At 50.7% G+C, this 20584-nt stretch overlaps 1 protein-coding gene across 1 annotated transcript; it reads right to left on the bottom strand.

Moving 5' to 3' along the window:
• Positions 1-9896: 9896 nt before the first annotated feature.
• LOC138729898 (hydrocephalus-inducing protein homolog) lies at positions 9897-16121 on the bottom strand. The gene is made up of 5 exons (XM_069874489.1): positions 15996-16121; positions 14302-14557; positions 12257-12400; positions 10468-10611; positions 9897-9971 (listed from the first exon to the last, which is right to left on the bottom strand). Exons 1-5 carry the CDS (start codon positions 16058-16060, stop codon positions 9897-9899), a joined length of 684 nt encoding a protein of 227 aa, XP_069730590.1. The 5' UTR covers positions 16061-16121.
• Between the last annotated feature and the right edge of the window lie 4463 nt (positions 16122-20584).

Raw genomic sequence — 20584 nt, 5'->3', positions numbered from 1 at the left:
TAGATTAAGAAAAAAAAAAAAGCTAAAAAAAAAATTCCCTGCTTCTACTAATAAAACAAGAACAAAGAAAGATGACATCGACTGCAAAGGTTTGTGGTAACATTTCTCTGAAGCTGCCACATTACAAACCAATTTTACTCTAAGACTGAAAAGCAAATCCACAAGCAAAATCATTACCTGAAACTCACAGAAGAAACGATGACAGGAGGCTCAAAGGCCCCACAAAGAAGACCACACGACTGCTCAAAACCCAGCAAAGAAAGGAAGAAAGGCAGGCTTCTGTAGCCCCTTCCTTCACTGAATACTCGAGCTGCAGGTGAGAGGCAGCTCTAAATCAAGAGGCCTTTTAAGGGGCAAACGCTTCACCTGTGCCTAGTTGCTGACCACAGGTGTGGCACAGACTTAACCAACCCAACTATGACCTGCAGAGGTTTCTGAACAAGACCCACCCTTTTAACAGCAAAACTATAGCATCCCACTTAGGATGGGTAATAAGAAATTACTCCTAAGTATAAAATGTTGGGGCTTTACTGAAATTTCAATGTATGACAGCCAGGCTTGATTGAAATGATATAAAATTATAGATGTTATTAAGCCACTAAATGTCAATTATCATTGTTAAAAACCTGTACAGATTAGAAGATTCCTTCCATGTTCTAGCTGCTGAGATACAGTGCTTTGAAGCGTATGGGTTACAGTTACATACAATATGCTTTACATAAGCATAGTCCCACCTACCATTTAGATAGAACTGAACTTTTATTAAACGTCTTTAATCTGTCTCACGCAGTAGTAAATTCAGAGACATTCTCATTTCTCAGCAGCGGGACGAGGAGCAAACTCTAAAGGGCATGTTCCACTGTTTCTTCTCAATCCTCTTCTTGCCATTTCCCCAGCAGTCTTCCCGTCACATTCAGCCACGTCTTATGCACAGTCATGAGGCTAAAAGTCGAGTCCAATAAAGCTGTCATAGAGAAAATAAAAAAGTGAGCAGCCATAAGAGGAAAGGCCCTCCCCCCGGCCTCGCGCGGCACCCCAGGCAGGGACAGGAGGGTTTCGGGGGGACGGGAGGGACACGGGGCGCTGTCCCTCTCCCAGTCCCAGCCTGCATCCCATTGGCTGCAGCCGGCGGGAGGGCAGCGTGCTGCGTGTCTGTGGTGTGTGTCAGCATGTACGAGGCAGAAACATGACAAGCACAAGGCGTGTGTGACATGTTGCTTGTGTGTGCAAGGCATGTGCGTGTCATGTGGATGGCGTGCTTGTGGCACGAGCCTGGCATGTGCACAGCGTATGCATGGGCACAGTGGCGTATGCATGGCATGTGCATGGTGTGTGCATGGCTGGTGCGTCATCTTATTGGCATGTGCTAGCGTATGCAAGGCATGTGGATGGTGTGTAAACAGCATGTACATAACATGAACACCGTGTGGCATATTGCTTCTGTGTGCAAGGCACGAGTGTGGCACGTTGCTTCTGTGTGCAAGGCTCGAGTGTGGCACGTTGCTTCTGTGTGCAAGGCTTGTGCATGGCGTATGCATGGTGTGTACGTGGCATTTATGTAACATAGACATGGTGTGTGACATGTCTAGGACAAAGTGATCATGAGATGATAGGGTTTTCTGTTCTACATGAAGTGAAGAGGGTGGTTAGTAGGACAGTAGCATTAAATTTCCAGAAGGCAGACTTTGAACTCTTCAGAAGGCTGGTTGGCAAAGTCTCATGGGAGACAGTCCTTAAGGGCAAGGGAGCCCAGGAGGGCTCTTCAAAAAGGAAGTCCTAGCAGCTCAGGAGAAAGCCACCCCCATGTTCCGGAAAAAAAGCCGGCAGAGGAGAAAACCAGCTTGGTTGAACAGAGAGATCTTGAGTGATATCAAGAAGAAGAGAAATGTTTATGGGCTCTGGAAGAGGGGACAGGCCTCTTAGGTGGACAACAGGAGGGAAGTGAGATTGTGTAGAGAAAAAATCAGAAGGGCTAAGGCTCAGCTAGAAATCAGATTGGCCAAGTCTGTGAAAGATAACAAAAAATCCTTCTACAAATATATAAATAATAAAAGGAGGACTAGGGAGACCATACAGTCCCTATTGGACGCAGAAGGAACAACAGTAACAGGGGATGAGGAAAAGGCTGAAGTACTTAATGCCTTCTTTGCCCCAGTCTTTAATTGTGAAGAGAGTCATTCGATCTGTGTAAAAACCCAGGAGCTAGAGGAGCATCATGAGGCTCCCATGATCCAAGAGGAGGTGGTCAGAGTCTTGCTAGCCCGACTAGACACCCACAAGTCTATGGGGCCGGATGGGATTCACCCAAGGGTATTGAAGGAGCTGGCGGGTGTGCTGGCCAAACCCCTTTCCATCATCTTCCAACAGTCCTGGCTGACTGGGGAAGTTCCACTGGACTGGAGGCTGATGTAGTGCCCATCTACAAGAAGGGTCACAGGGAGGACCCAGGGAACTCCAGGCCTGTCAGTCTGACCTCAGTGATAGGGAAAATCATGGAGCAGGAGATCTTGAGTGCGATCATGAAGCACATGCAAGAGAACCGGGTGATCAGGCCCAGTCAACACGGGTTCACAAAAGGCAGGTCTTGCCAAACTAACCTGATCGCCTTCTATGACAAAGTGACTCAGCTGCTGGATGAGGGAAAGGCTGTGGATGTATCGTCCTGGACTTCAGTAAAGCCTTTGACACAGTTTCTCACAGCATTCTGCCTCAGAATCCATCACCTCTGGCCTGGAGAGGCGCACACTCTCCTGGGTGGACAGGACGAGAGGGAATGGCCTCAAGCTCCGCCAGGGGTGATTTAGGCTGGACATTAGGAAAAAATTTTTCACAGAAAGGGTCATTGGGCACTGGAATAGGCTGCCCAGGGAGGTGGTTGATTCACCTTCCCTGAAGGGGTTTAAGGGATGGGCGGACGAGGTGCTGAGGGGCATGGTTCAGTGCTTGATTGGAATGGTTGGACTCGATGATCCAGTGGGTCTCTTCCAACCTGGTTATTCTATGATTCTATGAAATTGAAAACGTTATTAGGACACACAAAAAAGTCCCTGCACCGTATTAAAAGTCGGGACAGTGCCACTGGGCTCAATTTCACGCCCTGTTGATTCGCAAGCTTCATCAAGAAGTCTTGGACTGACTTTTCTTCCGTGGATACCGCGATTCCCATGGCTGCTCACCTCAAGCGCGTGCACCACTGGCCCTTCGATCTCACTGGCCCTCGTCTTCCTCTTCTTCTTTTTACTAAATACTACAGCAGCCCTTCCACCTGCCTTGTTGATCTCCCATTTGGACAGTGTATCTCCACACTGACGACCTACCACGGCGCTCCTATCACGTCGCTGGTCACCATTTGTGAGAGACTGAACCCGTGCACGTAACCCAGACAAGATCACAGACAATCAATATGACTGGAAATCAAGTCATTTATTTGCAAGCAAGCAAGCCTTTTGTACTTTCCTGACATCTTGTCTAAAGCCCAAAGTTTCCCCTAGTAGATTTTGTAGAAATAATCTTGCATGTAGACGGCCTTCTTGTTGTCACGCTGCAGCTGCTTCTTGACCTTGATGTATTCCATACTTCTCCCTAGAAACCTGATAAGGCCACATCGTTAGACCAGCAGACATTCCCACAAAAGCCTCTTCCAGAAAGTCAGAGGGAGCCCTGCTGGCCTCTCAGAAGGCTCAATAAGCCTTTTCTGCCCAAGTCACTGCAAAACCTGGCCTTGGGTAAGGGAATTGGCTGTGAGGATGGAGGCTCAGTCACCCTCAGCCTTAAAGGGCATGATTTTCCTTTTGTCCTTCCAAGCATCCTCCCCGAGCCTCCCCCCACTGGTGGACTTGGAAGTAACTGGAACCTCTGAGCATTTCAAGAGAGGAATTTAGGGTCAGGGCACCTCTCTATCAAAGCAGTAAGTTCAGGTCTGATCAGCAGAAGGTCTGGCTACCAGAACCTGTGGATGAGGCTTACCTGGGAGGCAGGACTCAGCAAACAGGGTATAGGGAATGCCATGGGGATTGTCCGTGGGGGATCTGCCTTGGATATCGATGGAGAGCTGCCCCTTGCATTTCCCCAGCATCCCTGCATAGCCCTCGACCGTGATTGTCTTCTGGCCCCCAGGAGGGATGGATCCAAAGCCAGGGTACACGGTGAACATGCCGACAGTGACGCGAGTCTGCAGAGAGAATCCCAGGAGAGACTGATGTCCAACAGCCTTACCTTGAGCATCCTCAGCAAGGAGCATGCCGCTCCTGGCCCTCCGGCTGGGCCCAAGCCCAGTTCCAGGGCAGGGACAGATGACTCCATAGCCCAGTGGCAGCCTCAGAACAGGAAGAACAAGCCAGGAGGAGCTCCAGGCCTGTTCTGAGTGGCATAGAGGAAAGACTTTGGGTGTAAAGGGTGAAGGTGGTAGCTAGGATCCTTCAGACTCTATGGGTAATACAGGAGAGCGGAAAGAGCTGTCAGAAACGATGGGAGAGGAGAGAGGGGATTGGAAATAAGAAAAAGCCAAGTCTCCTGATACCTATGGACTGGGAGTTCAAACAGGGACATTCTCATCTGTGGCATTCACAGACCTCTTTTGGCTAGCAGCTACCAAACACAGGACCTGCTCCCTTCCCTTGACCCCACAACTCCAGGTCCGAGCCAGAGCACGTCCGTCATGCAGACGTCGTCCCAACCCATGGTCATGAGCCCCCAGCCTGGGCACAGCAGCGTCCTCTCACACCACCTGCAGCAGCACACGCTGGGGAGCAGGAGCCACCTACCTCCATGACAGGGCCTGCATCCTGTTTCAGCAAGGGCTTGCTTCTCTTGCCAAAGACAGTCCTTGTGTCTTTACTCTTGCAGGGGTGGGCAGGTTTCAACTGATGTGCACTGAGAGGAGAAAGCAGGAAACATCCATCATGCTGAGTTCGCCCTGCCCTTCTCTGAGGACAAAGCTGGCCTTCCTCCCCACAGAGGAAAGCCTTCCTGCTCCTGACGGCTCCCAGACTGCCTGCAGCACCCATTGCTGTAGCTTACGGAGAGGTCAGCAGTATCGCCAGCTCTGTCCTTCACATGTGAGGTGTTCTGCTCACAAGCCAGTGACATGAGCGGACAATAACCTGGGTCTCCTGGCTGCCTCTCCCACGCAGCCATGTTACAGGGCCTCCTCAGCAGGAAGGGGGGTGCAGGTATTCTCTCACCTTGGCTTTGGCGGCACTCGGCAGATCTGGAATTTAAAGGCCTGGACGCCTTTGTTCTCCAGGGTGAAGGTGCAGGTTTTCTTGGTGCCCCTCAGCATGGAACCAAAGTTGATGAAGGAGGCGGGGGAAATTCTGTACTCGCTGAATGCAGGTTTTGCTGACTCTTGGATCGGGATGACAGAGGTGATCTTGTCTCCTTCAGAGATGCTGTGATCAATCACCTGTAGCCGGGGGAAGGGTTGTTAAATACTGCAAAGAGGCCAACATCTGTCTCTGTCCCCTGCCCCCATCCCAGGTCCCCATCGGCCTCCTCCAGAGCCAGTTTCCAGCTCTACTTTGGAAGCAGTGCCCAGGAGTTTTTCTGCATCTGAAACCTGGGGCAGGGAGAAACAAACACTACTTAGACCATTCTCCTAAACCCTTTTGGCAGACAACACATGAGTCCTTGTCTCTGCCAGCTGTTTGCACCATGGCCTCCCCTGCTTGGCAAGTGTTTGTGGATTCCCAAGCTTTCCTACCCTGTTTATCTCATGGGTTGCTGTTATCCTGCAGTGAGAGGTCCCTTGTTGCTAAGGGCCTGGGCATGGCAATGCAGGTAGAAAGGCCTCTCATGAAGGCTCACAGCTTTCTGGTGTGCGGAGCATTCCTGTGGGGGGCTGGTTCTTTGGGAAGTCTGGTTGCCAATGAGTACCTAAGGCCTGGCGGTATCTCACTAGTGGGAGACCAGACCAGACCTGCAGGCCAGCAGCGCCAGGGGACAGCTCTGGGGGTCACATCCCTTGGCCATCATGGACACAAGCTTGTAAGCCCCCGGTGCAGCATCCTGCAGCCATGCTAGCCAGGACTGCACTGTGTCAACAACCTGTAAGGCCCAGGAGAGCTCTGCTGGAGCATGGGGTTTTGTGTGTTTTGCACGCTGAGGGTGGTGAAACACTGGAACAGGTTGCCCGGGGATGAGGTAGATGCCCCACCCCTGGTCAAAGCCAGAGACAAGATGTTTACATCTCTGCCAGCAGTTAAAACATCCCTGGGACTGCTCCAAGGCATGGAAACACTTGTGTCCACACTGTTACATGCTGCCACTTTCCAAGTCATTGTGGCCACATGCAAAGTGCCTTTGGGAACACTTGCTCTATCATTTCTGCTGACTCCCGAACTGCCTGGGAGTGTGCAGGTGGGCTGGGCCACCGCCACAGGGGCTGCTGGCAGCGCACCACTGCGGGTGACTCTTCTGCCATGCCCAGAACAGTGTCTGGTGGCCGTTGTGCCTGTGGGTACCAGCAGCAGGATTAGCCGAGCACAGCCCTCCCGAGGTTACCATCCCCTGGGAGCAGCTGCTCTGCACGAGGGGCTTACAGCCTGCAAATGCACCCACGCAAGGAGGAAGAGGAGAGAAAACAGCCTGACTTCCCCCCGCGTGCAGAGAGGGAGCCACACTGCAGTGCTCTGATGCTCTCTGTGCAAGCTCCCCAAGGGGATTTCAGAACGCCTCTCAGAAGAGGGTGCTGCAGGGGAAACTGAGGCACCGTGGGTATGGGGCTTGCAGAAAGCTCCACGGGGCAGCAGACCTCTTCTCCTGCTCCCCAGACTGGGCTCTCACTACCACCCTGCCCTGCCAGACCTCCCAAAATGACAATCGCCAATCTCACCTCTTCTGTGGGTGAAAACCTGACTTGCACGTTGCATCGCTGTCCTGGTGAGAGGGCTCCAGCCAAGGGCAGCGCAGTGAAAACACGGAGCTTGCTAGTCAAGTCCTGGAGCAGCTTCTCTTCCACGTTCCTTGTCACACGTTTGTCCACCTGAGCAGAAAAAACAACGCTTGTGGCTATAGAAGAAAACCTACCTTTGCTTCCAGAGAATCATCTGCATCTGCTGGCTTTTGGAGACGACCTCCTGCTGCTCCAAGGCCTTTGGCTGGCTCCTCCACAGCCTCCTCCCTGGGGCTGCTCTCTGCAGATGCTGAGTGTTGTGACTGGGCTGTGATCTCCTGTGGTGCTTGGGGTGTGATGAAACGCTGACTTCCAGGAGGGCTGAACCTGGAAAATAGCTTAACTTTGACTTTGATCACAGACCTGCAGTGGGAAGGAGAGAAGCTTGCAGGAGCTGCTCCTCAGCAGGACGTGGCTCCTGGGTGGGCACTGGAGCTCAGCAGTGGGTCTGAGCCAGCAGCTCCAAAACCAGGATGGAGCAGGTCAACGCCTGGGGCTCCTGCCCAAGGACAATGCTGCTATAGTGGTGGTGCAGGAATCTGGCAACTGATTGCAACCAGAAATAGAAGAGGACAGAGGTGAACACCATGTGGGGAGGTCAAAAGTGCAGCAGGAAAGGAAAAGAGACACAGCTTGTGCAAGATAGTGAGACTGAGACATCCAGGGCAGATCCAGACAGATGAGCTAGTACAGACCCACCTGTAAGTATCCTCCTGAAAACACCCACATCCGTGGAACTTCCCTTCCCTCACCCAGAGGGCCAAAGGAAGTAATTCTGAAGCTGTGCTGGATATTTATCCCGAATGTTTCCCTTGACAGTTCCCTGCATCTGCAGGTCAGCACAAGCAAGTGGCAGTGATGGTGGCTTTCTCCAAGGGTGATCAGGCAGGAGCCACAATGGAGTCCCAGACGGCTGTGCCCTGGCCAGAGAGAGCCCAGCACCACTCAAGGGCACCCGCAGAGCCCAACATGGGACACCCTCGCACATGCAAGGCCACCAGCAACACAGAAAGACACGTCAAGCAGCTCCAGGCAGAGACTCACAATTAAGCAGCCCATCAAGCCCTGGTAGGCGCCAAAGCAGCGGTGACGCATACTCTGGGGAAGGAAGCTTTGGCCGCTTTTAACCAATACACTGCAGATCACGATAAGATCCAGCTCCCTGCTGTGCTACAGATATTCCCTGGCTGCAAAACAAGAGCTCCTACAGCCCTTCATGCTAAAAAGGCAGCAGCTCTGCTGGAGCAAGGTTGTAACTGATGTGGCACTTGCTGATGGCATGATCACCTCCCCAGATGTCTCCAAATCCAAACTGTCTGAAGACCAGTTTGGCAAATGATTCAGGAGAGCAGCTCAGCAGCTCGTTTTGCCAAGGAAAGCTGAGTTTATAGTTTGACCAACATCTATCAGTAAAAAGCATGGAGCTTAACATCTACAAACATCCCCAGGTGACTCTGATTACATTCCAGGCTTTAAACTTCAGATGTGCTCACAGTAAGTCTGTTGGTGTTTCTAAAGCCACATGGAAGACACACTCAAACCACACCTGCTGTCACTGTCCCCACTTGCAAGGCTTCCCCCAGAGACAAACCGGATGCCTCATTCCCAGCTGGGAATTTTGCCTTTAAGGATATGATCCTAAATGAATATTTATCTTTAGCTTTGTAGCTTTTTACTTAAGGCTGGTTTTCATTTCTGGATTTAGAGGTTCTACTCTGCCCCCCAAGAGGTCACACGTGACTTGTCCTTCCTGCAGCCACGTGCAGGAACAAGGTTTTTCCCGGGTGACTTTCCCTGCACAGGGATGGATGAACAGCGATGCAGTTTCACAGGTAGAAACTCCCCTCACCAGGGTGGTGTTTACCTCAGGCTACAAAGGTCTGAGAAAGTAGCGTTCCCCACCAGCTTTCCTCCCCACGGGAACCAGTACTGAGGCTACAGCAAAACAGCAGCAAGAAGCCGAGACAGCAGCAAATCATTCCGGCGGCAGTGCCTGAGTAGGCTCTTTAGGATGAGATGACAACAAACTGGGTTGGCAGGGAAGGAGAAGAAGTCACTATAGATCTGCCTTCCAGGTGCCTAAAAGTGGCTTTAAAGCTCCAGAGCTCCTCCTTCCTAGCATCAAACTGGTGGAGATCACCTGCTCCCTAAGCATCTACACTGACCATAGATGGGAGGCAATCTTCCCACAAGCAAAAGTTGAAAGCAGTTTGTCAGATCCCAGGAAAAGAGACTAAGCCTTTCCAAAGAAAAAAACACATCAGGAAGAGGAGCTTCAAGGAAAGGGCAAAGGTGCACATACCTCATCTGGCTTGCCGGGCTCTCTGTCAGGAACAACCAGCGGTGCTGCACAGGAATTGGGCTGCAGTTGGTTACCTCAATGGAACGCACAGCTTCAGTGTCATTCAAGAGGCAGCCAAAGTCCAGGGCCGTGGTCTGGATATGGAGGTTCGGAAAGTAGACTTCTCCCCGAACAGTGACCTGTTCCTTATGAGGGTACTCAAGAACATGTATCTGCAGAACCTTCTCCACCTCCCTGCCAGTCAAACCCTCTTCATAAGCAGGATTAAATCTGATGGAGAGATGACGTTCCTCTCCTGCCTCCAGCTTCACAGGCTGCAAGGAGATGGAAGGGTATTAACCACTGTGTGATGAAGCCCCAAGGTCTGATGGCACAAAATATCTTAATGCTCAAAGCTAGCCCTCCATGTGGGCTTCTCAGTTCATCCTTCACATCCTTTACAGTGTGTGCCTGCCCGCAAGCACCACGAGACTAGTGTCTGACACCATCTTAGGCTAATACCTCTGTGCTCTTCGTCAGTACAAGAGGGAAATAAATCTTGTTCTACTGAATTCTGGACCTACAAAAGCTGTGTGCTAGATACAGAACCAAATTGGCACCCTGGCAAGCCAGGGCCTTTTGCCCTGACCCCAGAGGAACTCCTTTACCCTCATGCTCAACACAAGCCCCGTGGCATCGCATCCCCACTCTTGCTGGGGCCAATTACAGGCACAGCACAGAAGCGGTGGCTGTGCCGACAACAACACCTTTAGCAGAGACGGTGTCCAACACCTTCCACTAGCAATAGAGCAGGTGCCAGGCTCCTCAGCCTTCTTGAAGGAAGGCCTGTCCTCAAAGAGACCAAGCAGCTCTTGCGGTTATCTGACGATGGCTGCTGGAGCACTAGGACTGCTTCCAAGAGACACCTTTACCACACGGCTTGCCCAGACCCAGCAGCCTGCTCCTTTCTCTTCATGTCTTAGAGCCAAGATGTGTTTCCCCAGTTCAGAGGACCTTCAGCAGCTTCAAATCTAGTGTCCAAGACCAGGTTGTATGAGGCTCTACACAACCTGATCCACAGGAAGGTGGCGCTGCCATGGCAGAGGGGTGGAACTGGATGGGATTTAAGGCCCCTTCTGACCCAAACCATTCTATGATTCAGTCATTTAGTCCAGGCCAGTCTCCTGCTGACTCCAAAGGGAAAAATTCTCTCCTGGAGGGCCTCCCAACAGAAACACACCACCACGCGTCTCCTCTTCAGTCCCCACCAGCAGGAAGCTCCAGAGCTGCTCACCTCCGTATCTGCAGGGAAGGGCTGCCGGTCCGCATGGCAGATTGAGAAGGGTTCCTCCAAGGCCAAGAACACGCTGAGTGGCAGGAGGCAGGTGTTTTTTAAAGAAAAGGGCTTATACTGAAGAGTCAAGACGTCACTCGGTTGCTACAGAAACAGAAAATGAGAGAAAACAGCCTGAACCGGCCATGGACCTCGTTCCCTTTCTGATGTATTTTGAATTTTCATCTCTATTTACTATTTCTATTAGTTTGTACGCTTCTAAAAGTCTAAATATATCAGATGCTTTTCATGATTAGAAACTACAGCATCCCTTGGGGGAACAGGAAAACAGTTTCCTGCACAGATCAGAGAAAGGGACCCTGAGCAGAGGCAGCTGCTTGAACAATATCAAACCCAGAAAGTGAACCCAGATCATCTGTCTGCAGTTTTTATCCTCTCTTGGGTAGAATGGCACAAGATGTTTTTCACTCCCATACAACAATTTCTTGCAACCTCATTATCTTTTGTAGCCTCATCAAAAGCAGTGAAGCTGGTCAGAGGAGACAGGAGAGCCTGTAGTAGCTGAAGGTTAGTTTTGAACTTCTACATGCATGTACAGCCAGCCAGAAACCTCGGCAGTCCAGCTGCAACATGACTCTTGATGCCCCTGCTGCAATGACAGCACGTCTGTGGCTTCAAAGCTAAGCAAAGCATAAGCTGTTTCTTCTTGGTTATGCGCTGCTCTGGGCTTCCTGCATGGTTTCTATAAATTAGAGAGTGCTTGCAAAACTAGTTCTGCATGTATTGGTATCAAACAGCTGCAGTGTTATAGCACTCAATAAATCAGAGTGCACAACACCAAAGAGACCACAGGCAGACATCAGGGATAGCTGAAAACCTTCTAATTAAACCTGAACTGCCTGCTCATGGCATTTTGTGCTTCTCTGGACGCCTAAGAACTAAAGGAAAGACCTGAAAACACAGAAACTAAACAATGAAGTAGCCTCTCTTCTTTTAGACACCTCGAGGAAGAGGGTGATAATGCAGGAGTCAGGATCCACAGACTGAAGGGCTTCTGCGTTGGTGTTCCCACTGCTGCAGAAGGACTCCTGCAGGTCCTTTGAAGAAAGCAAGGCTGAGGGAAATGCAAAAAGCTTGCATCCACATTAATGCAGAGAAGGCAAAGAGAGACAAGAGATGGCAGGTTTTCCTCATCAGCCTGGGGAGCTGACAGGAATCCAGAGCTGACTGGTTTTTCTCAGCTGCCCTGCGTGATTGGTGTTCAGACTTCACTGGGCCTTGAAGCATCCTTGCAAATGTCCCTCTAGGAGTGTGTCTCTCTAGAGGTGGTCATGATCCCCTTTGACAGATCAGCTGTCACCGAAATAAAACCAAGATGAAGTTAAAAAGCAGTCGCATCTCCAAAAACAAGCTCAATGAGTTTACAAAGCACCTCAGGATGGATTTAGTGTCGCTCAGCTGCAGCGATCTGCTCTCCTGCCCACAGTCACTGCCCGTGCAAAGCCCACAATGTTCTTGTGGGTCCCACACATCTCACCTCATGCCCTTGGCTCAGCAGCTCAATTCTGTCTCCGCATCAAGAAAAGTAGAACAGACCTGGCAAGACTGTCCCCAGCCCCATCTCTGTGCTAATGGCAAAAGCTTGGTCCCACCCAAATCAATCAGCAAAGCCCCACAGACTGGCAGAAGCTGTCTAGCTTCCTCCTTTGAACACAATCTCACACACCCCGCACAGGCTTTCAGTCATCAGCCACACAATTAACTGCCAGGATGCAATCCGGAGCCTTACCTTCTCAACCCGGAAAATGAGTTCCGTGGAGGACAGTTGCAGAACAGGAGCAATGAACTCACACGTGACATCCACCTGCATCACCTGCACCTTTTCTTCCTTGCTCCCCACCACGGCGTGCCACAGCAGCCGCTCCTTCACCACCTGTGTGCGAGAGCTGCATGTTACCCAGCAGGTGTGACCAGGGCACCCAGAAAACACACGGCATGTGCTCACCACCTGACTGGAGGCATAACGGATTCTGATAGCCTGCATGAAATTGTGTCATGGGAACTTGGCCATCAGCCACCAGCAGGCAGTACTGCCCTAAAGTTACGGCCATTGCTTTCCTCAGCAGCCCTGCTTCCTTTTATACCGCATCCTATTTATTTTACACTCAAATGCCCACACCGCTACACCCTAACAGCCACAAATTCACTTGTGAGCCAGGTGCTGTCTACAGCTCTAATAACTACTGCCCCAAATGACTAATGCTTTGATGTACCCCGCTGCTAACATAATGCTTACAGAAAGCTGCAGGAACCAATTTAAAAATATGTAACCATATTAAAGGACATAGGTGGCAGAAGGACCAATGCCAGCAAACCCTCTCTTGGAAGCTTAGTGGAAAAGGTACATGGGAAAACTCCAAACAGCCAGCCTGCCTTCCAGTAAAGTGGCAGCACTCATTCCAAGGGTGAATTGTGCCCTCCTGGAGATGGTTTTAAGAGAAATCTCCCTAGGAAAAGGTTGTCTTGCACTTCAGAGGGAAACTCTCTGCTTAAGCTGGAGGCTCTTCTATTCAACGCCTTTTCCCAATTTCTCATGGTTTTACTTCCCCAAATTCCTCCCTTCATTTCTCACTCTTCCTTCTGGTACAGTGCCACAACCCAGCTCCTCATCAGAGCCTACAGTCTTCAAAGTCATCTGTGTTGCACGTGCAGTGCAGGGAGCTGGGCTTCTGACCAGCCTGAAGAGCATGAATTCCTCCAGATTTTCACTGTGGGAGCCAGCTGTACTCACAGACACCCTTTTGGCTTTCCAGGCAAGACACCCTCACCAGAGCCCAGACCATTTTATTTCCTTTCTGGACTCTTTTTCTCCTCTTCAGCAAACCCTTGGAGCTCAGAAATGCACAGGGACAGTCCCATCACAGTCAAGTCTTCCTCAAACTACCCCTGAGGCAACCCTTTAAAACACCTTCCAAAACACTCCTATCAGCAGGAGCTTAATGCATGCCTATCTTACATTCACTTAAACATCTGTGCCCAGTGATTCCAGAGACAGGGAATGCACACCAGCCTTAGCTGGCAGCTTCTCCACAGCATTGCGTTTCCCCTGGGAAGAAGGGTCCAGGGAGGAGGACACCCAGTGACTGTGCTGAAATCTCCCCCTTTGAGCTGCCACCCAGGGGCGCTGCAAGACCTGGCTGCCCTTAGGACAGCAGGGCTGGTTGAGAGGCTGGGAGGAGCTGTCAAGCTGTCAGTTATAATGATCCTTGGCAACAGTTTCCCACAGGGAGAACATCACATTGATCATTCAAGCTGACACACTGTGCTGGATTTTCTCCTCCAGGACTCGGTGCTAGACAAGCCCGCTGCTTGTCTTTGTCTACAGAGGAAAATCAATGCTGCTCCCGTACACTCCCCTTCCTTCCCAAGGGATTTTGGTCCACTCACTGCTTCCCCCAGATAATTACCTTGCTTTTGTTAATTCACTTTCTGCCTGTGCTCCTAGTCTAAGTGTAACTCTCTGCCCTTCATTTCTGCCTCAGCACACGACACCTCGTAACCCGTTGTCTGCCCCTGAAGCACTGATGCTTCCTTCAGATCAAATTTGGCTATCAACAAGTTGGGTTTACGGTAGCTACAGAAACATGGAAAAGCCTTAGCAATTGATGGTGGCCAGCAAGGAAAGCAACTGGTGCTGCCGTGGTAACTTCTGGCACTAAAACAGTTTGTTGAAAGCACTTGCCTCTCTTCTCAGGCAAATATCAAGGGGCTGCTGAAAAAGTCCCAGCGGAGGTGATCCAGTGGGAAGGACTCAGCCCTCATGGGGGACCTCACCTGTGGAGTGCTGGAGAAGCCTTCCACCACCATCTCCATACTCTTGCCCGGCATCAGCTCCATGCTCAGCGGTCGAAGCTTTAACATGGGGCAGGCAGATTTGGGGTTCTGGGAGGAATCCTCGCCCTTGGTGGTACTGAGGGCATTGAGACAATGATGCTGATGAAATGTGGAAAACCCTTCAGTTGTCCAATAGAGCAAATGGGTCTTTCTTCCTTTGTTCGTTACCTTGAAGCGGTAACAGAATGGAATTTTGCTAGAAGAGAAGCGCAGATGGAAAATGTCACGGGACCTGCTATTTCACAGCAGTCACCCAGCTTCAATCCCCCAAAGCCATTCTCTGACTGTGCGTTTGGCAAGAAAGCCACCTCCCAAAAGGCTGCCCTAGCAACCTAGCACCACCCCGCAGCAAGAGCCAGACCTTGGCTGCCCCTAACCTTATCCCCGTCCAGCAGCTGGTCTGTGTGTGGACCGCGAGGTAAAGCTTTTTGAAGAACATCATCTCAGTCACAGTGGACAGAGCAATAAAACTAAGGGTAACTGAGAGATGATTTAGCAACTGGTTTCCATTTTGGTGCCTTTTGAGGATCACAACCCACATTCACGTGGCCATAAAACGTTTCTAAAAGAATTCTTGTAGTGTCAATGAAATGGCACTGGGACCCTGAGTGCAGAAGGAGAATGAGCTGAAGGACTATGGCAAAACAACTCCTTGCTGAGCCCACGGGAGGAGCAGGAGCTGAGACATACTCTACCTGAAGTGGGGCCCCAAGTCGAGCTCCGGAACAATGGGTTTGTCGGTGACAATTGTGATGCCGGTGCCAACAGCCTGGACGGGGATGATGTAGCTACAGCTGTTCTCAATGAACACCTTCACTTCGTCATTAAATATTTCAGTGTCATCCAAGTTTGCTGTGACAGCCACAGACAGCTCGGCGTTGGGGGGGATCACTCCTTTACTGGGTTCAATCCTCCAGCATGAGCATTTGCCAGCCTGTAAGACAAGGCAGACACTAGCTGAGGAGGGAAACCAGGACAGACTAGCACTGGGAATAAGAGCTACCACAGTTTGGTTACAATAGACACCAGCAGCATCTGAGAGATGGACGGATGCTGACCTAAGGGACGGCTGACAAGCCACCACATTCCATTTTCTTGAAATTACTTAGGGTTGGTTAATTAAAATGATTGGGTCATTCTGGCCTTGCACAAGTGAAAGAGGAGGCAGAACTCAGCATTAAAAGTGCAGCTGTATTTTGCCAAGCCATACCTCTCCTCAGAGAGCATCCACACCCTGGTCTCTGTCATTAACAGGAAGGTGACACAAAGCAAAAGCAGACAGAACAGGGATACCAGAGGGGAACCCATGCCCTCTCAGCAGCAGTGGGCTACAGGGTTCTCTTGAGCTCCTGGAGCTCCAAAAGCATGGTTGTCAGAGCTAAGCCCTTTCCACAAAATAAAGGAATAACTTGTCAAAATGATCCAGGCTCATTTCTGCTCAAACAGCCATACAAACTCCCTATTTTATTGAGGACTGCTCCAGGTAAAATTGCCCCCAGAGCCAGGCTCCTCTTGCTGCACTGTGGTGGAACAGCTAGCTTTCTCTCTGACAGAAAATGTTGTATATAAAAATTAATTCACAGGCTGCTACGGACCAGTCACTTTTGTTGGAAATTAGCCCCACAGATACCTACCATCTCTGCCCAGAAGGATGCAGGGGTGGGAGACTGGTTGGACAGGTGGAGAGTTTGGGAAACATCTTGTAGGACCTGGATACTGCCGAAATCTATCTTGCTTGGATGCACACAGACAACTGGTCCTTCTCCAAAGCTCACCAGATGGATCTCCTGCTCCAGGAAGCAGGTAGGAAAGATCAAAAAAAAAACCAGGGAAAGTTTAAAAAGGTCAGACAGCTCTGAGTGCTCCAAGCCTGAGGGATAATTACAGCTCTTTGAAGCTTGCAGTGTTGACAGACCGAAAAAGAAAGCCTGGAGCAAGTGTGGGACCTAGAGTGAATCCGTCTGAAAGCCACAGGCTCCCATCAGCAGCAGATGAACAAGGCCGGTTTCTCACACTTGCTTTTCCACCGCTCCGGGCCCGTGGCCTTGGCTGGGGCATTGACAGAGAGATGTGATGGATATTTCTCAGATGTGACTCTCAGCACAGTTTCTTACACAGTGCTTGCTATAGCAGGCTTCAGGGATTTCCCTGTGTGCTCCTCAACCAAAGTCCCAAGGAAGCAGCAGTTGCTCTATCGAATAATGCAGCAGAGTGTGAGACAAACATCACACGTTCTGCAAACGTCACATCAAAAAGCAAAGAGAAGGGCAGGAAAAGGCTACCTTGTGATAAGAGGCTTCACTCATGTCTCGAAGCTGGGTAATCCGGGGCAGCTTCGCCTCCTGAGTACGGGCCGGCCTCTGCTTGGTGGTGAGAGACTTCTCCTTCATGACGGCAGAAGGAGTGGGCTGAAACACAAAACAGCAGCTCAGCAAGAGCTACAGAAATTGGTCCAGAAAGGCTTTACTTGTTCAAATGCCACCGGCAGATAAGTTTGGAACTTCTTCTATCTGGGACCAGTCATGTCTCCAAGTCTTCAGCCAGAGTTGGAGCAGCCCACCACACGCCCAGATCCTGGATGTCTGGTACAGCTGGAGCAGCACTGGCCAGTGTGCCAGCAGGGCAGCAGATATCACTGGCCACCCACAGAGGATGGAAAGAAGTACATTCCCACGCTCCAGCTGGTTCAGCTGAACACCCAGGAAAATCGTTTAACTCGGCTCCAGTGGCACATTCAGGCAAGACTCTGGACTTGCCCTGAAGCAGCTCACAACCCAAACCTCACTGCACCACGAGAGCCACCTCCGACAAGCACAGTGGCACAGATACGGGAGCCCGCGTCCAGCTTCCCAGTGCTGCTGGACAACAGGAGAAGTGGGCAGAGGAGGGACACAGGGGAACTTCGCAGCCCAAACACAGCTCTTACCTGGTCTGTACTGGCAGTCAGAGGCTTCTCTGCCCCTCTGCCCTGCTTCCCATCATGAGATGTTGCCACTTCGCTCTGGAATCCATCAACCCTCTTGGGAAGCCCCAAAGGCTGGTGGCTCCTGCCAGTGGCCATGACTCAGTCACCTGGAAAAAGCAACAACGGGACTTTGAAAATCTAGAATCTCATTTGTGGCAGATAGGATACCCCTGTGTCTCCAGGCTTTGGCATCCTTCCTATGTGAACAGGGGGCCTCCCTACCCTGTTTCATGAGCAGACCACGTTAAAGCTGCGGAGCTGAGATTCATAGAAGGAAAACCCTGAGTTATTTCCCCGCTTCAGCCAAGCAGCAAGGCTGGACAACCTGTGACAAGCGATCTGTGTGCTCCTGAAGCAGTCTGAGATCTGTATGTTCCCACTCCGCACGGGACACGGTTTGGGACACACAAAGCAGCTCCACCGTCAGTGGGCTACTGCCCTCGTCCCCTGGCGACGACGGGGACTCCTAGCCTGCCCCGACCCACCCGGCATCGTGAGGTCACAGAGAGGGAGGCAGGGCTGTGGAATGTGATGTCAGACACGGAGGGGTGCTCAGCACCCACCAGGTCCCCGCAGAGGGGTGGTGCCTGCCCGCAGCCCCCCTGATCCAGAGCAGTGTCTGTCAGCTCAGGGGAGGGGAGGGAGACCGCGAACACATCACGAGAGCCCAGGCCTCCCAAAAGGCTGCTAATGCCCACACAGCTCCGGCAGGGAGTTCCCATCCACCTACTGCAAATTGTGAAATAACTCTCTCCAAGAAGATGACATCTGTTCATCTTCCCCACACCTCCCTTAGGTCAGAACCGCTCATGAGTCAAATAGGTAAACTGAGGCACACATCTTATGAAGCACCATTATTTCTTCATTTATTCGTGATTGCAATTGCAGGAGCAGCTCCCTCTGGCAAGCAGGAAAGTCCTCAACCTTTATCGAAAACTGAAGAAGTTTATAGACCATATCTTTTCAGGGCAACACCACCCTCTCCCCAAATTTACAGCCTATCACAAAGCTATTACAAGGCAGTTACTCAGCTACTTTTAATATATTAGATTTCTCTACCCAATCTGTTGTATATCAGTTCTTAAATTCCTAAGCATATCTTGTACTGTGCCAGAAAGGTACCAGGAGATAACATTTCTCTTCTCCAAAATACTTGCTCAGCCATTTCTTGGTGAAAAACAGCTCATGCAATCATATTTTGCAGGAATATTACAAGTTCAATTCAGCAAGGCCCTCCATCTTAATGCTAAAACTTCCATTTTGTAAAAACACAAGTAGCCGAACTCTCGCACGTACCAAGGCCCTGAAGTCTCTTTTTGGTTGCCCTTGGGCTGTGCATTGCAGCTCCATGAGATCCCACATGGACGAGCAGGAATGGGCAACAGCACAGGGCTGTACGAGGCTAGGAACATCCTAGGGATGCCCCTAACCTGGGACCCAGGGCGGCAGCAGACTTCCCGAAGGGGAGGGTCTGTCTGGCACATCAGACCCTCTGTTCCGCTCGGAATGGAGCCCTCGGCAACTATAACCTGTCTTTTCTTCCCCATAGAGGTGGCTATAATATGGAGGTAGGGGCTGTCTGACCGTGGCCACATCTCTGGGGTAGATGAGCTGCCATCCGTATCTATTGCCTGACCTTCCACCTCCAGAGCCTCCCAGCTGCTGTGCAGAGGAAGCTGGGAAAGCGAGGCGGGCAAGGAGGGGCTTGCCCTGCCATCCTGACTGTGGACTGGCTCCCACTCACTCCTGAGTGAGGGGGAGGGTGTAGGATCCTCTTCATCCTGGCTTTGTGTTGGGGGCTGCTCCTCTTGATGTCCTGGGGAGGGCAGAGCAGGGCTCCATGGCCCGTCCCTCAGATTCCCTGGTTCTAAAACTATCTCCTTCCTCAGGCTGCTCTGCCACCAGCACCTCATCCTGTTGCCATCTCTCTCCCAGCCGCTCTGTCTGCTGCTGTCACTTCTCAGGGACAGGCTCTGGCATTCCCTGCAGCCTGGGACCTGGGTGGCTGCACTCAGTGTGGTGAGCACAGAGGATGCAGCTCTCTGCCAGGTGGATGCTCCAGCCCAGCTCCTTCCGAGAGGGCGACGATTCCCCCTGGACTCACTCCCTGGCTGTACGGTGAAGCCACCCGCCCTGCACCTCAACTCCTGACTGAGTCAACACCACAGGGTTGTAGCCAGCACTAATGATCTGCACCCTGAGCGTCCAAAGGGCCTCCTGAGCACAAACACAGGCTTATGGTCCTCTACAACCAAGAGTCACCAGTGGAAGGGCTGTGTTTATACACACAGACTCAGCTTCTGAAGATGCACGCTGACTTTGTTTCTCTTCTGCCTGGAGCAAAGCGAGTCACGTTCCAGTTGAAATCAAATAATCCCAGAAAATCCGTGGAACTTTAGACTTTCTGGAAGAGTTTTGGAATATCCACAAAGGCAAATAGAGAGATTTTGAGAAGCATTCCAGTAGTCACATGAAAATGATTTGGGGGAAATACACACAATGCAAACCACTCTAGGGAATATGAGTCTTCCAGCAAATAATTCTTTCAGTTTTGCATTTCTTGGATAAAAGACTACAAAAATAGGGAAGTATTATAATCCCATTTGAGGGTTATTCGTTCTGACTGAGAGGGGTCGCAATGCACTGACAGGTGAGGTAAGTGCTATGTGGTCTGTTCACAAGCAGAGAACGGAGCATAGGTTTCTATATTTCTGTTATGTACATCCATGCCTCTTTCTTTTCCCTCCATGTGTCACTATTCAGCTACCTAACCAGCAACCCACTTGGTTCTCCCCTCAAAAATAGCAATATAAATAGGGAATAATCATAGTGAAATCACTAACTTAAGCCAGTTTAAGCAGAGAATCAGGCCTCAAAAAGTAATAGTGAGTTTTGAATTTGCTTTTCCAGTCACAAGGCAAATTCAAAGGTCATGCAATGTACTGTTGGATCAGAGGAGTCTGAAAGCCTCTTTTCACTGCAAGTAAGTAATATGCAGAAAAATCAGACCCCAGCATCCTCACCAAAGGGAAGAGTGTCTTGATGTGGCCTTATAAGAATCTTCCTGTCCAACTACAGAGCTCTTACACACATTAAACCAGAAGTGTTAACAAAATAAGGTGTGTTCATAGTGAATTTGTTGCAGGCAAGCAACATTCGAACGTGAAAGTGAGCCAAGAATTCTTTGGTGGCCCATGTGAAATGAGCTCTTAGTTTCATTCTGTTTTCTAAGTTGATACGTGTCCACATTAATGACAT

This window comes from Phaenicophaeus curvirostris, chromosome 22, assembly GCF_032191515.1.
Source record: "Phaenicophaeus curvirostris isolate KB17595 chromosome 22, BPBGC_Pcur_1.0, whole genome shotgun sequence".
Taxonomy (NCBI): Eukaryota; Metazoa; Chordata; class Aves; order Cuculiformes; family Cuculidae; genus Phaenicophaeus; species Phaenicophaeus curvirostris.
This window is presented reverse-complemented; position numbering and strand designations above follow the sequence as displayed.

What these genes read in the sequence shown, in the direction of transcription:
- LOC138729898 (XM_069874489.1), bottom strand. Translation starts at nt 16,060, where the DNA reads ATGTTTCCCAAACTCTCCACCTGTCCAACCAGTCTCCCACCCCTGCAT. An exon ending in GCTTCTCCAGCACTCCACAG is followed by an intron (nt 12,401 to 14,301) that starts GTGAGGTCCCCC and finishes TCTCGCACACAG; the next exon opens with GTGGTGAAGGAGCGGCTGCT. An exon ending in TCATTTTCCGGGTTGAGAAG is followed by an intron (nt 10,612 to 12,256) that starts GTAAGGCTCCGG and finishes CTGTTTCTGTAG; the next exon opens with CAACCGAGTGACGTCTTGAC.